Genomic DNA, 16,648 nt, shown 5'->3' with positions numbered 1-16,648 from the left:
TGATTAAACAAATTAAGACACTTAAAAGCAATAAAGCATCCGAGAAGACTGTATAACCGCAGAACTACTAACATCAGCTGGCCCTAACACTATAAAAGAGATCGCTCAACTAACAGCATATATCTGGCAAACTCAGAACTACCTGAGGACTGGAAAACTGCTCTAATTCAACCATTGAATAAAAAAGGGGATATAACTGATGTTAATAATTACCAAGGAATGTCTCTTGTCCCGGTTGCAAACAAAATTCTCTCGAATTATTTACTTTGTCAAGCCCAAGAACAGTTAGAACCTGAAATCACTGGATATCAAGCAGGCTTTAGATCAGACAGTTCCTGTTTGGAACAAATTCTGAATTTGAAACTAATTTCTTATAACAATACAGTATGTACATTTGCAGATTTTATAAAGCCCTACGACTTCAGTTGACTGAAAATTCTTGTCCAAATTTTAAAGGAGCAAGAGATAGATAATAAAACTAACACTGATTAAGGCAACATTAACGGACACTAGCTCTAAAGTTAAATTCATGGGAGAAATTTCTGAATCATTTTATATAAGGATTGGTGTTAGACAGGAAGATGGACTCTCCCCATTACTGTTTAACTGTGTTTTGGAAAAGATGATTACGGAATAGCAAGAGCAAAAGTCTAGTCAAAATATAGATCAATCAAGTCAGGCAGAAGAAATATGAGAGTTGACTGTCTCGCCTTTGGAGATGATCTGGCAATTTTAACTAGGGATCTTATCAAAGCTCAACTAAAAATCTAAGTTCTTAAAGAAGTTGCAGAAAAAGTACGACTACAAATGTCACTCAAAAAACGGATGACGACATGCAACAAACAAACCCCAAATTTCTTAACACAAAATACGGAAAAATAAGAAGGCTTTCTCAGTTGAAATACTTGGGGAAAACCATACAAGAAAATGGTCTGGAAAAAGCTACAGACTAAGATCGCTGTCAAAAAATTATAACTGCATCCAGATTAACACAATATTTATAATAAAAAATCACCTTCTAAATTCAGTAAACTTAGGCGTTACAGCACTGTAATCAAACCTGAATGTCTTTAAGCAGCAAAAACTTTAAATTAAATAGAGAAAGGGATACTGAAGAAATTCAAAAGAAAGAAAGATTACCAGGAAAATATTAGATCCCAAAATTTCTGGTTGGAGAAACTTGTAGGTTGTATGGTGACACAAGAAAACGAAGACTTCAATTTTATGGGCACATTAAAAGAATGGCACCCACTAGGTTGCCAAAATAAATCCTAGAATTCTACAAAAACAAAAGTAAGGTCAAAATTGAGCCAATTAAACATTGCTATGATTAAGGAGGATCTTAAAGTAGCTGGTATATCTCAGGCAGGCGTTACAGCTAGAAAAACATCCAGGCAAAAGACATTTACTTAGAAAGTTGGTCAGAGGTAAATTAGAAAACAGACTAGAATACCATGGTCTGATGAAAGAGACTTCATTCTGAAAGGATGGAACAAATTTGGACACAAAGGAAGGCCAACCATCAAAAGTGACAGATGGATTGTACCTCATATGGATCTAATAATAATAAAACCTGAGAAATGTTAATGTAACCCCACATCATGGGGTAATATCACCCCTTTAAACTCTTTCCTACTAATATATGAAAAATATAACACACACAGTACATATGGACATTTCTATAGAAATAATGAACAATAATAAAAATCACTATGAATATTAATCTATATATAAAAGAAATATTCAACAAGAATGTTAAAAAAGGTGCTTATCTTGTCCCAGATGATGGTAGTTTTATAATTATTCTTATTAGTGCCAAATCATGGAAGAATCAAAATAGAGGAGAATCATATAGTACCTGATGTAAGATGCATATTTCCCTTCATGAAAATCAACATGTTATAGAACTTTTAATCTGACAGCGAGGCTCATTTAGCAGACAAAACTTTTTGACAACAAAGATGTCATTTGATTGCTGCACTCTAGCATATAAGGGTATTATATTTAATAAATGAACTTACTAGAACGTTTTCCCCAAGAAATACCGCAGCCTTCAATGAGAATTTGGCTTCATTGTTGCTGCTTCCACCAATGCCGCATCAAGTATATCTACTTGTTGAACTTTTGGCAGCTTCATACCTCAAAGCATGTTCTACAACTTTTCCCATTTGTTTTCTTACTACTTCTAATCAACAGCTCTGATAGATTCTCAACAGCCAACATCTAGACATTATCACTTGCACTCTACCGTTCCATGAATTGCGTGCACCCTGGCCTGTAGCCACACACCTACACGGCCTGAACTTATCAGAACACGATTTCCATGTGCAGTACAGTGTCATTTTTGTTACAAATAGTATCTAATGAATAATGGATTCAAAGTTAATTAAAAAAATTAACTTAAAATTAATACACTACTCAAATAGCTAACTTTGTTCATTAGCAATTAACAGTCTTGGGTCCAGCTATGCTTCCCAGATTATGCCAGACTGGGTTATTTTGGGTAATTACAGTCCATTTTAGTTTATGGAATAATTTTCTTTGGTAAAAATTAATAGTCATTTAAATGAAGTTTTTACACTACAGTAAAGGGCTATTCGAATCTTCTCACATAGTTCGGCTAGGGCTCATTGCAAGCCGCTATTTAAAAAGTTGTATCCACTTACTGTTCTTCCTCTTATGTATGCAAACATGAATTGACAACAAGAGCTAGACTTGGTGACCCGTTAGCCAATTCCAATTACCACAGTTATACTTGCAACAGTGCATCCCTACATACAGGACAACTCTCACTCTAACACATGTGAGCTAGTTTGGTGCTATTCTTCATAATGCACTGCCAAGACACAGGTTGGAGATGGCAATGGCTTTTAGATCCGAGTTAAAATCATTTCCTGCTGAAAAGTCTTTCTACAATAAAAATCATTAGTTAGCTTATAGGATTGTTAGGCCCTCCATGTTTCTGTTATTAGTTTTCTTTTTCCTCTGTTTCAAATGAGGCGCAACACATCTGGTGCTAACCTAACTGTGACAGTTGTAGTGTCAGCAGGTTTTCGTGCATTCTTGCTTTAAACCTTTCAGCACTGCCATATAATGTAGTCTCATGTTATTTTTTGAGGCGTGTTTTAAATCAAACCAACATCACTGATTGACTTATTGTGTATTTTGTACTTTTCTGAGTGTTATGTAATTTGTTCAGGTTTTTTCACTTCAGCACTGTTTTTATTTTCAGAATTTCTTGCTCATTTATTTAGTTTTTGTGCACGTTCTCAGAATGAAGATTATTATTTATTCCCCTCCCAATCATGTGCCAAGCGAGGGGCTGCTCCAGTCTTAATGCACCGGACTAGCGTTCAGGAGGACTGGGGATTATTCACCATCCAACCATTCTGACTTGGGCTTTCCATAGTTTGCCCCTGTTGTCAAGATGAATGCTGGAATGGTTGCTTTGATTAGGCTGTGGCCAATTTTCCACCCTATCCCCACCTAATCTGATCCTATTTTGCTAATATTTTTATGTACATGGGTCAATCCATAAGAAGTGGTCCAATGATGGTGGCTTGACCAGTTTTAAATATTTTAATTTTTTTATATGTGATTCTACGGATCGGAGCATGGAATGTCAGATCCCTTAATTGGTCAGGAAGGTTAGAAAATTTAAAAAGGGAAATGGATAGGTTAAAGTTAGATATAGTGGGAATTAGTGAAGTTCGGTGGCAGGAGGGACAAGACTTCTGGTCAGGTGACTACAGGGTTATAAACACAAAATCAAATAGGGGTAATGCAGGAGTAGGTTTAATAATGAATAGGAAAATAGAAATGCGGGTAAGTTACTACAAACAGCATAGTGAACGCATTATTGCGGCCAAGATAGATACGAAGCCCACACCTACTACAGTAGTACAAGTTTATATGCCAACTAGCTCTGCAGATGACGAAGAAATTGAAGAAATGTATGATGAAATAAAAGAAATTATTCAGATAGCGAAGGGAGATGAAAATTTAACAGTCATGGGTGACTGGAATTCGAGTGTAGGAAAAGGGAGAGAAGGAAACGTAGTAGGTGAATATGGATTGGGGCTAAGAAATGAAAGAGGAAGCCGCCTGGTAGAATTTTGCACAGAGCACATGGTTTAAGAACCATGAAAGAAGGTTGTATACATGGAAGAACCCTGGAGATACTAAAAGGTATCAGATAGATTATATAATGGTAAGACAGAGATTTAGGAACCAGGTTTTAAATTGTAAGACATTTCCAGGGGCAGATGTGGATTCTGACCACTATCTATTGGTTATGAACTGTAAAGTAAAACTGAAGAAACTGCAAAAAGGTGGGAATTTAAGGAGATGGGACCTGGATAAACTGAAAGAACCAGATGTTGTACAGAGTTTCAGGAAGAGCATAAGGGAACAATTGACAGGAATGGGGGAAAGAAATACAGTAGAAGAAGAATGGGTAGCTTTGAGGGATGAAGTAGTGAAGGCAGCAAAGGATCAAGTAGGTAAAAAGACGAGGACTAGTAGAAATCCTTGGGTAACAGAAGAAATATTGAACTTAATTGATGAAAGGAGAAAATATAAAAATGCAGTAAATGAAGCAAGCAAAAACGAATACAAACGTCTCAAAAATGAGATCGACAGGAAGTGCAAAATGGCTAAGCAGGGATGGCTAGAGGACAAATGTATAGATGTAGAGGCTTATCTCACTAGGGGGTAAGATAGATACTGCCTACAGGAAAATTAAAGAGACCTTTGGAGATAAGAGAATGACTTGTATGAATATCAAGAGCTCAGATGGAAACCCAGTTCTAAGCAAAGAAGGGACAGCAGAAAGGTGGAAGGAGTATATAGAGGGTCTATACAAGGGCGATGTACTTGAGGACAATATTATGGAAATGGAAGAGGATGTAGATGAAGATGAAATGGGAGATACGATACTGCGTGTAGAGTTTGACAGAGCTCTGAAAGACACGAGTCAAAACAAGGCCCTGGGAGTAGACAACATTCCATTGGAACTACTGACGGCCTAGGGAGAGTCAGTCCTGACAAAACTCTACCATCTGGTGAGCAAGATGTATGAAACAGGCGAAATACCCTCAGACTTCAAGAAGAATATAATAATTCCAATCTCAAAGAAAGCAGGTGTTGACAGATGTGAAAATTACCGAACTATCAGTTTAATAAGCCACAGCTGCAAAATACTAACACGAATTCTTTACAGACGAATGGAAAAACTAGTAGAAGCTGACCACGGGGAAGATCAGTTCGGATTCCGTAGAAACACTGGAACACGTGAGGCAATACTGACCTTACGACTTATCTTACAAGAAAGATTAAGGAAAGGCAAACCTACGTTTCTAGCATTTGTAGACTTAGAGAAAGCTTTTGACAATGTTGACTGGAATACTCTCTTTCAAATTCTGAAGGTGGCAGGGGTAAAATACAGGGAGCGAAAGGCTATTTACAATTTGTACAGAAACCAGATGGCAGTTATAAGAGTCAAGGGACATGAAAGGGAAGCAGTGGTTGGGAAGGGAGTAAGACAGGGTTGTACCCTCTCCCCGATGTTATTTAATCTGTATATTGAGCAAGCAGTAAAGGAAACAAAAGAAAAATTCAGAGTAGGTATTAAAATCCATGGAGAAGAAATAAAAACTTTGAGGTTCGCTGATGACATTGTAATTCTGTCAGAGACAGCAAAGGACTTGGAAGAGCAGTTGAATGGAATAGACAGCGTCTTGAAAGGAGGATATAAGATGAACATCAACAAAAGCAAAACGAGGATAATGGAATGTAGTCAAATTAAGTCGGGTGATGCTGAGGGAATTAGATTAGGAAATGAGACACTTAACGCAGTAAAGGAGTTTTGCTATTTGGGGAGCAAAATAACTGATGATGGTTGAAGTAGAGAGGATATAAAATGTAGACTGGCAATGGCAAGGAAAGCGTTTCTGAAGAAGAGAAATTTGTTAACATCGAGTATTGATTTAAGTGCCAGGAAGTCATTTCTGAAAGTATTTGTATGGAGTGTAGCCATGTATGGAAGTGAAATATGGACGATAAACAGTTTGGACAGGAAGAGAATAGAAGCTTTCGAAATGTGGTGCTACAGAAGAATGCTGAAGATTAGATGGGTAGATCACATAACTAATGAGGAAGTATTGAATAGGATTGGGGAGAAGAGAAGTTTGTGGCACAACTTGACCAGAAGAAGGGATCGGTTGGTAGGACATGTTCTGAGGCATCAAGGGATCACCAATTTAGTATTGGAGGGCAGCGTCGAGGGTAAAAATCGTAGAGGGAGACCAAGAGATGAATACACTAAGCAGATTCAGAAGGATGTAGGTTGCAGTAGGTACTGGGAGATGAAGAGGCTTGCACAGGATAGAGTAGGATGGAGAGCTGCATCAAACCAGTCTCAGGACTGAAGACAACAACAACAACAACATTTGTGATTGCCCTATATTTGAGAAGTTCAAAACAGTTTTTTTTTAAATAATTTACCTTGCACCTTAACTGGATGGCGGCAATTTTTATTTGTAGGTGCACGACAATTTTTCAGTCTGGAGACATCAGTGAAAATTTGAATATCTCTGCACTGGGTTATGTTACAACATTGCAATTGACATGATTGTTTTTAGAAAAGTGCACTCTACAACACTGTCTATTACACAAAATACCCTAAATTCAAAAATAACCAGTAAAAATGACCTCCAAAGCCTGGCATCCAAGTTTTCAAAAATCCACTTTTTAGGCCCAAAAATAACAAACAAGGAGTAATTTGTGAGAGTCTATTTTTTTCCTATAATTAGATATCATACACTACTATCCTCATATAGGGTAAGAACACTTACAACTGTTTCCTTAATTTTTTTTGAATTTTTTGAAATTTGAAAATTTTCATTTTTTGTTAAGTTTGGGGTTAGTTATCTCAGGTGGGACTGAATATAAAAATATGATTTTGCACAGTTTGTACACCTGTATGATAGCAACATAGGCCTACTGAAAAAATTTCAGCATTGATATCTGACTGAACAAAGATATGAATTTTTGAAAACAAGGAAATAATTCACATTACTCTACAACTGATCTTATGGCTGTTACCTATTAATGTGTGTTATTGGCGGGATAGAAACAATTATTGAGGTAATGTACTGAATTATGTAAAAAAGGGGAAACATCACTAAGATTAACATTTATATTATTTTGACATATTTAAATAAATTCCATTAACATCCTTTGAGATGAGAGTTCCTAAACCTGGTGGTGAATGTTAAGAACACTTACTTCTTCAGAGAGCTTGTGTGATATAGAATAAGACCTCCCAGTTGCTGTGGTAAGTACAACCACTGAAAGTACCTTAAAATATTTTTCATTGGCATCCAAACTTTGTCACTAGTAGATTTCTTGAATGATGTTCTTGAGCCAGCAGGGTGGTAAAAATATGCAAGAACATCATTGTTTTCCAAACTTATTCTTTTAATCTCTGCAAGCCACCACTGTCCATCATACACACATACCACTATGCCATTCAACTTTAAAGACAGATGTAATTTTACTGGCACAATGATCCTCATAAATTTCGGTTTCTGATGTTATGTAGCATCAAACTAAGTTTTCTGCAATGCCAAGGAATTTGTGGAAATGCCTTGTTCCCATTATTGCTATACAGTTTTCACTTCATTGACCCATATATTATTTCTGCATGTTTCTGACATGTCTATTACTACTGTACAAAATAGCCTGTGGACGAATACATACACACACAGAATTAGCAGCACATCCACAGCTGGGATGGAGACCATGCAGGACATGACCCCATTACACCAGTGGGTTAAAATTGAAGTGGTGGCAGCGACAAAGCTAGGCTAGAAACTAGAAATAACAGGACATCTGTAAACCCACAGCAATATACTGAATGTGTTGAAAAATGCCAACTGATTATGACAGTAACTTCCAGCCGCTTCAATAAACCTTTAAATTTAATGAGTGGAAGTAGGGAGCAGCGAAAGAATGAACGACACCATGCAGGAAAAATAGTCTGGTTTACTGACTGGTCAAAAACTAAGGTACTGGGGCCACGGCACAAGGATGTGCATCTTTCTAAGGCGCTTGGCCACAGTATTCCAGGCAGAAATATCCATTATCAGAGTGTGCATGAATAAGAATTTTTATAGGACTTCAATATTTGTTCACAACCAAGCAATTCTGAAATCTCTGTCAGCCCCTGCAACAATATTAAAGGTCACTAAGGAATCAGTGGCAATATACAAACTGGTAAGTTAAGAACATGTGTGACAGTTCCATTTATTTGACTGGAACCTGTCCTAACCACTGTCAAATCGAAACTACAAATCAATCACAAGGCATCACGTAGAGTGTGTGACTAGGATCCAAAAACAAAATAATGGTAAGTCAATGACACCAAAGTCACATGCGAAAAGTTTTGTAATCCTGGACTTTAACAGGAGACAGACCAAACTCGCAGTTGCACTAATGAAGAGACCATGGGAACATTAGGAAACACCTACACACAATGGGTATCGAAAGAGTCCCTTCGTATAGGCTGTGTGGTGTATGTGACAAAACTGCACCACACCTTACCTTCCAATTCACAACATCTGAGATCGGAAGGCAGAATATTCAGCTCATCAAGTCCTGAAGTAATTGTGCTAATAAAGAACTAGTACAGGGTCTCCCACCATTTGAAGGCAGTAGTTGGCTTTAAACCATTAGGAACACAAGGAGTGAAACCACATGGAAATACAGAAGCGTCCGATTCCACCCGTCTGCTTTGACCCATGACGTCACAAATATGGCGGAAACAAACATACACTACCACTCCAATATGGCGCCTACGACGTCATCACGTAAACATGACCACAAACACAAAAATACATTGAAAAACCAACACACACACGTAACACAAAAAACCTAATGATATTAACGGGACAAGCGTGGGAAATTGGGGGTTTTCGGATGGGGACACAGTAAATATAAAGAAATTTAGACACACACCACCATACCAAACCACACAAAAGGACGAAAAAACCGACATCACAAAACTCCCCAAATTCCACTAAACACAATATCCTCTGGAATCGGTGACTTCCCTTCATCTATGTAGCTCAACAATAGTTCCCGATCCCACAAATTGCAATCGAACATTTCCCTTCACCTATATAGCTCAACAGCAACTCTCGATACCGGAAAACCCACAGCCACAACCACACATTGGAATCGAATACTTCCCTTGACCTATATAGGTCAACAGAAACTACCGATTCCAAATCATAAAACCAAAAATTACAACCACGTCCACAATCGTCACTAACTCAAAAAACACAACAAACAAACAAAAGTGGGATCGAACACTTTCCTTGACCTGTTATCCTTACGACATCTCCCTGGTCCGAAACGCCGGAACTTTAAGTAAGCCTCATTTCTTGTCGACACACTGAACACTTCACGACTTCATCCAAAAATCCGAATAGTTGAAGAAATTTTATTAGAGACAACGCACTGTCCTCCATCATCGCCGACAACCGAAAACTGTTGACCCTGTCAGTCATATCCCTACCTACCAACGACATAAAAAAAGCAATATACCAAAATTCACACAAGACGAACAGAAAAAACTACTCTAACGTCGAAATAACAAAACTAAAATCATTAACTCACTGAGAAATATTCCGCTGAAAAATGGCTCTGAGCACTATGGGACTCAACTGCTGAGGTCATAAGTCCCCTAGAACTTAGAACTACTTAAACCTAACTAACCTAAGGACAACACACACATCCATGCCTGAGGCAGGATTCGAACCTGGGACCGTAGCGGTCGCGCGGTTCCAGACTGTAGCGCCAGAACCGCTCGGTCACCAGCAGCCGGCATTCCGCTGAAAGCACAGTCCCTATACCACACAAGTGCAAAGCTATCACGCAAATGAACCCGATACGCCACGTAACACGCTACCCATAAACACACCACCAGAGAAAACCACCGACCGCAACAATACGCCACCTATAAACACGCCACACATACAAACTAAACCAAAAACATCACCTAACACACCACCAGAGAGCACCACCGATCGCATCAAAACGACACCTACAAACACGCTTCTCTCACAAACTAAACTCCGCGCCGTCGTGACGCCACACACCACAACAGCCTTACGTCACGGCTCAAAGCCGACGAGTGGGATCGCACCCTTCGGTCGACCCAACCACATAATAACCACATTTTGGGCAAGCAATAGTGGCCACGTCCACTGTTTTCATCTCCCAGTTCAAATGAAATCTATGAAGAAACACTCCATGAGTATTTTGTTGCATATTATATATAGCGTACACAAAATAAAAAGAAAATGCAATTGGTCCACTCTAACTTTCACCAATAAAAAGTGTGTGCTCCTCTTTTCTGAAGTGCACATAGGTACAGAAGGGAATAAAGGACTCTGGCAATCAGCTCATGAAAAAATAGACATTTTCAAATATAGTTTTAAAAACTACGGAATATAAGAGTTACAGACTCAAATTGCTAGCATTAAGAGGAACACAACTAATTTTCATTCCTGTCTTATGTTTATCTCAATAAAAATCAATTTTCATGAATAACACATATGGACACCAATGTTCATCAATAGTAAACAAATAGGCCTACTAGCCTACTTGTATGTACAGCGTAAGAGAAGTACAAATCAATAAATATTTACAAAATCTTGTGCAGATGCCAATAATGTGCTTACGCAATCCCAAAAACACCAAAAAACTGATATACATACTTTCTTTGGATTAAGAAAAACATTCTATACCACTCTGCCAAACTGTGGCCTTTTAATCTTATATAGGCCTTTGACTACATTAGAGATCACCGTGACCATAATTCAAATTTTAAAAAACTACCCACATACAAGAGAATAATTGTTGGTGTTATGTTGTCTTCCTATTTGCACATATGTGACATCATGCTATTTCAGGGTCAAAGCTGAAAAATGGTGTTGATAAATTCACCTAACGGTGGTGGTTTTTTTTTTTTGTGTGTGTGTGTGTGTGTGTGTGTGTGTGTGTTGTCATCACATGTATATAAACAAACAACAACAATGTCAACATTTGCGTATCTGGATAATTTTTTTTGTATGTTAAGTTGCACTGACAAGTTGATTTCTAACATAATACAAGATCCACAGAAACGGCAGTCTCCCAATCCATGAAAATGGTCCTAAATGCGGAGTGCCCCAGGGTTCCGTGTTAGGCCCTCTGTTATTCTTGTTGTATATAAACGATCTGCTAAACCATCTGACAGTGGCAGAAATGATGATGTTTGCTGATGACAGTAGCATTTTCATAAAAGGATACACTGAGAATAATCTACAGCAGAGTGTCTCTAGGACAATGAGACAGCAAAATGGTTTAGCAACAATGCTTTGATCATAAATGAAGATAAATGGTATTGATGAATTTCAGTAATACTAAAAGTAAAGCTAGAAGAAGAGTAAAAGCCGAGTTAGAGAACTATGTTATTGCACAAGCTCCATACACAAAATTCCTACACATGTGGGTGGATGAGCACTTAAGATGGGAAAAGCAGCTACAAGTTTTGAGTAAAAAACCAAGTAAATGCTGCTATGTGCTAAGAATGCTTTGGGACTGTTGCAACACTTAATCATTGCTATGTGCTTATATAAACAGTTTGCTCAGACATGGTGTGATCTGGTGAAATACAGGTATGGAAAAAAATGCTTTCAAACTTCAAAAAAGGGCTATTAGAAGGGGATTCCCTGCAGAGAGTCATGTAGGGAAATATTTGAAGAATTTAAAATAATGACTCCTCCTAGATTACACATCTATGAATGTGTCTGCTTTCTGAAAACTCACCAGGAATTTCCAACATGAAATAATCAGGCTCATAACCAAGAGACAAGGAACAGAGATGATTTTCCTGAGACACCCACAAAGAAGCACTCTACCAAAAAAGTGTAAACTACCATCCCAAAATACTTTAGTGTCTTGCCTGCCACAAGAAAGAAAATTTAAGAATTTCACAAATTCAGAGTAGATCTTAAACACACGGTTTTTATAACATCGAAAAATATCTGAATATGGAAAAATAATACTATTTATTTATGCTAATGTAAAATATTTGTATTTATAATCAAAGGTTTGAAACAAATGAAATATCAGAAAATATATTGTAATTGATGACATCTATACAATGTTTATTGTTAATGGATGAATAAAGAGACAACTGAAGATATATGTTAGACTTAAACATGGCAGTTTGGCTGTTAATTGGTTAACTATTTAACAGTTCACCTAATCCCCAGAATTACGACAACCTGTCTACACTACATACTGGAATTTTAATCCACCATAACTCAGGTCAGGGGATAACACACCTATACCAAAGATTCTGGGGCTTAATGCATATGCAACAAGATACCAGCAGCACTACTGTCTAAAGAAGTTTAACGAGGTAGCACTCACCTTGTACTATCTGAAATCAGATCACAAACGAAGCTTCCATTAAGAAAGTGTTATGTTTATCAATGATGTCCATCAAAACTCCAAATGAATAAGAAAACCAAGGTTTCATCCTTATATATGCCACATGGCATTAAAGACTGCAGATCTATCCAAAATGCCGAACTTTTAATATAGTTTGTTGTGCCAGTGTTGGGATTTGTGACTACGCAATCAACCAGTACGAAAACCAATTAAGAGATTTATGTAACTCAAAATTCTATTATAGGGAACGAAAATCTGAGGATACCTGTTTAAGCTCATGATTACACGCAGTGGAAACGCTTTAAACAGGATATAATCACAGCACAAGGCCCGCTTACCTTCTAGGAGTCTTCGGTGTTTTCGACTGTAGCATTTGTAGCATCTCACTTTGCCTGTCAAGTAACGCGTCAGCATCAGTCTGGACATCAAAACCATTCATCTTATCTGGTTTAAAGCAATATTTCTTGGCCTGAAATTCTGAAATGCTGTTGAATAGCACATCCAAGCACCGCGGCATAATACCACCATTAGTCATATCACCGGTCATAGTAAAAGTTTTTCCACTTCCAGTCACACCGTAAGTAAAGAGGAGCCCGTTTTTCCCCTGGATGAGATTCTCAACCAAGGGTAGAGCAACAGTATCAAATACAAATTTCTGTGTACTTGTTTCGTCAAAAACAAACTTGAATGTATACTGCAGTTCTTTGTATGTGCCACTTCGATAGTTAACTGAAGACTCAGGAGGAACAAGACGAACAGTACTAGGCGAAATAACAGCCATGCAAGACACATCGTTATCATTTTGCATCGGCCGTATACGACAATACACTTTCACAGGATCCCGCCCTGAACTCCGTTGTTTCGACGGCGTTTTCTTGAACGGAGTTCTGCTTCTCCTATAATTTAAGAAAGAAAAGAAATGATTAATTTGTGAGCCCTGTTAAATTCGGCACTCAGTCTTTAGGATGCAACTGGTTACTTTATCATATTGCTACACTCAGCGTACATAACAAAATCAAGCCGTACTAGTACAGCTGGCAAGCGCCAACACTGTCACTTAATGTCAATATAAAACAAAGAATAATGGATAATTGCAGAATACGTAAATCGCTTTATTATTAGTTGAAACGCAAACTATTGAAATTTTTGTACTTACACTGGTTTCATGTTTCACATTGAGCAGCACAACACACAATACTGAAATGTCGGATTGTTTCACTCAAACCAACTCAAACAAACCCGCTCTGGCCGTTTCAGACGGTTACAAAGATAATCCCACCAAAGATGTACCAAACAAATCGCGTCTTTGTACGGTTGCCATGATCGATTCAACTTCCAGCATTCACTACGTTTACATGCGACTCATATTCCGAAAGATGAAAAACCAATTTACAAAACCGTTTCTCGCTGACGGTCTGAAACAGATTACTGGCCCAGTTAAATGTGGCGCCTGGAAAACAGCTATTACAGTTTCTAATTTAGTCAGCACAATCACTATTTCTCTTCAATTAGACGAGGTACAAACAGCTCCAGTCTAATATCGTATTTCTACTCATATTTTACTATACAAAAAGCCACGCCGTCCATATTAGCGGAAAATTTTTAAAAACAAGACGAGACCTGACAGCCCAAGCACATTTCAAAAACGGCTGAGTTTACAAGGATAAGAAAATCGATTGCAGAAATGGAAAACCGTCAACTAGAAGCGTATTTCCAGAATTTTGAAGTGTGTACGTAACCACCCAGAAGTGGTATTGGGAAATCGTTTTACGAGATCTGGTTTTGGGAACCCCATGTAAACGGGGTGATTGTAGTCGTGTTGTAGTCGCTACGGAAAAAAATATTTAGCAAAAATAAATACACAAGGCAGGAAATGGAAATATTAACGATGACAATATCAAAAAACTAAGAAGATTCTTTTAGGGTAGAAGCGGCAATGTACGCAGTCTACTTAATCACCCAATCTCCAATTAATTTACACAAAACATCAGAAGAATTATGAATTAACAAGAAGATGAATCTTTTCGACATCTAAAAAACATTTGCCAGTAAGGGAGTCAGCAGGAAAGACAAGGTCAGATTACTGAATGTATCTTAGTAGGATATTGTGAAGCATACAGGTTTTTCGAATCAATTCTTCAGAAAGTAAGTGATGTTATTTTTAGGGAATGTACTTTTAAACAGTACAACGAAGACACCGAATTAGATGTATCAAGTCCATTGTTCATATCATTCCTGGAAGACAAACAGAATAGAATAGCGAAGACTGAACTAGAAGCCATTGATCTTGATAGCATCACATCCAGATTGTGAGAAAATAAAACACCTACAGATGTCCTTCTGATTTTCTTCATTTTGCAGTTTCGGCGCTTCAATACGTCATATTCAGGCTGTAATTGATGCCAAAAGAATGGACATACAAAAAATCACATCAAGAAGTTGTTCAATGAGCAATAGCCGCGATGAGATTCCAAGTACAGGCAATACAAAACACAACAATGAGTGACTGCATCAAAGTTGGCCAATACAGTAGTCACCATGAATTCCAAAGCCAAAGAAGACTGATTAAATGTCATTTATCAATCTAAACTAGTGATTTTTAGCTAAATAAACAGTCTATTGAATTGGTTCTTTCTCATTATAAGAGTCAATGATGACAGAATGTTACCAAAAGTGGCTGCAGTTGATATAATAAGAGTCACCATCGTAGGAAAAGAGCATAGTAGATACTTCCACTGGGATTCTCAGTTTACGATCAGGACAGCAACCAATAACTGCGAAATGGGTCTTTTTAACTAAGAAAGATTTGAAAGTCTGCATTGTAAATTACAATGCATGCCTAATAATAAAAGACTGGGCTGAGAAACGCCTAGATTATAACTAATCACAATCACCAGTGATATAACTAGATCTGCCCCAAAAGTTACAATCATCAGGCCTATCACAAATGATAAAATTGTCAGATGTGTTCAGTGTTACAGTGACATCAGCTGAGATTCAATTTCTCAGGGCAGCTAAAGGCTACACCCTGGTGGAGAAAACACAGAATTAAGACAAGAGCTATAGATTTTCGTTTTGGATAGCAAAATTAAAAGATAAAAATCCAGCTGCTGTGACCATTTAGAAGTAATGTGGTAAGGTTGTCTGTCTTGAATAGCTGTGAACTACAAGTCCAGTGGACAGAGAAGTGTTGGATTCTGAGCACAAGATAATTCCCAGAACAGGGTGTACAGCCTACTCCATGAAGTGAAGAGCATTATTATGACTCTCTTTCACGTTTTAGGCCAGTTTCCATTCTACATTGTTTCCTTAAGTTTTGGAATGTATAATTTACTAACAGTTATCTGTTTACTTTCTAAATCTAGGCATAATAATTAGTGAATCACAATACAGTTTTAGAAAGAACATGTCAATTATTGGTGACATGGACTCTGTTGTCAAATATTTTCATCAAGTGTTTGAGGATGATGGAATTCCGCATGTCACTTTCTGTGATCGAAGCAAAGTCCATTGATTGCCTGAAGTATACATCACTTATAAAAAAATAAACTCCTATGGCATTATAGATAATAGTCACACCCCTTTTACAGAACTGTAAGCAGTTTATCTGTGTTGACAAAGAATTGTCTGGTACAGAACAAGTTACAGTAGATCTTCCTCACACATTTGTGCTGGGGCATTTCTTGTTCCTAATAATGATTAACGATGTGCCATGATTTACTAAATCCAGTATATTTATATATGCAGACTATACAACTTTTCTTCACTGTGGTCATAATTTCAGTAGCTTTTAAAATTTGTACTGAAAAGATAATCTTTCAGTTATCCTACTGGTTTGAAACAAACAGATTCTTGCTGAATGAAAACAAAACTCAGCAGGTAATTTTCACTCTAAAGGAAAAACTTCCACTAGATTTTTCATGTGATGTTCTTTGACAGGGCAGCATGTTTAGATGATAAATTATGTTAAAGTCAAAATGTAGAGGTAAGTTGTCTAGAGTAATATATTTCTCAAGGTGACTTATGGATGCCATAGTTGAAATACATGTTAAACTGTCCTATGTTTCATTTTTCCAAAGCATAATATCATTTGATATTATGTTGTGAGGAAACTCTAATTGCATACATGACAGTTTAATAT

The 16,648-nt window shown here is 37.4% G+C and overlaps 1 protein-coding gene across 1 annotated transcript in view; it reads right to left on the bottom strand.

Annotated features, from left to right (window-relative positions):
• LOC124621526 (kinesin-like protein KIF23) overlaps positions 1–13,776 on the bottom strand; it is a 143,144-nt gene extending 129,368 nt beyond the window's left edge. The window contains exons 1-2 of the mRNA XM_047147147.1: positions 13,664–13,776; positions 12,846–13,403 (exon numbers count right to left, since the gene is read on the bottom strand). Coding sequence (XP_047003103.1) covers positions 12,846–13,403; positions 13,664–13,674 — 569 coding nt within the window. The 5' untranslated portion in view covers positions 13,675–13,776. The remainder of the gene's footprint in view (positions 1–12,845; positions 13,404–13,663) is intronic.
• Between the last annotated feature and the right edge of the window lie 2,872 nt (positions 13,777–16,648).

The sequence above is a fragment of the Schistocerca americana genome, chromosome 1 (assembly GCF_021461395.2).
Source record: "Schistocerca americana isolate TAMUIC-IGC-003095 chromosome 1, iqSchAmer2.1, whole genome shotgun sequence".
NCBI lineage: Eukaryota > Metazoa > Arthropoda > Insecta > Orthoptera > Acrididae > Schistocerca > Schistocerca americana.
Note: the sequence above shows the minus strand (reverse complement) of the source record. Positions and strands in the feature narration are given on the sequence as shown.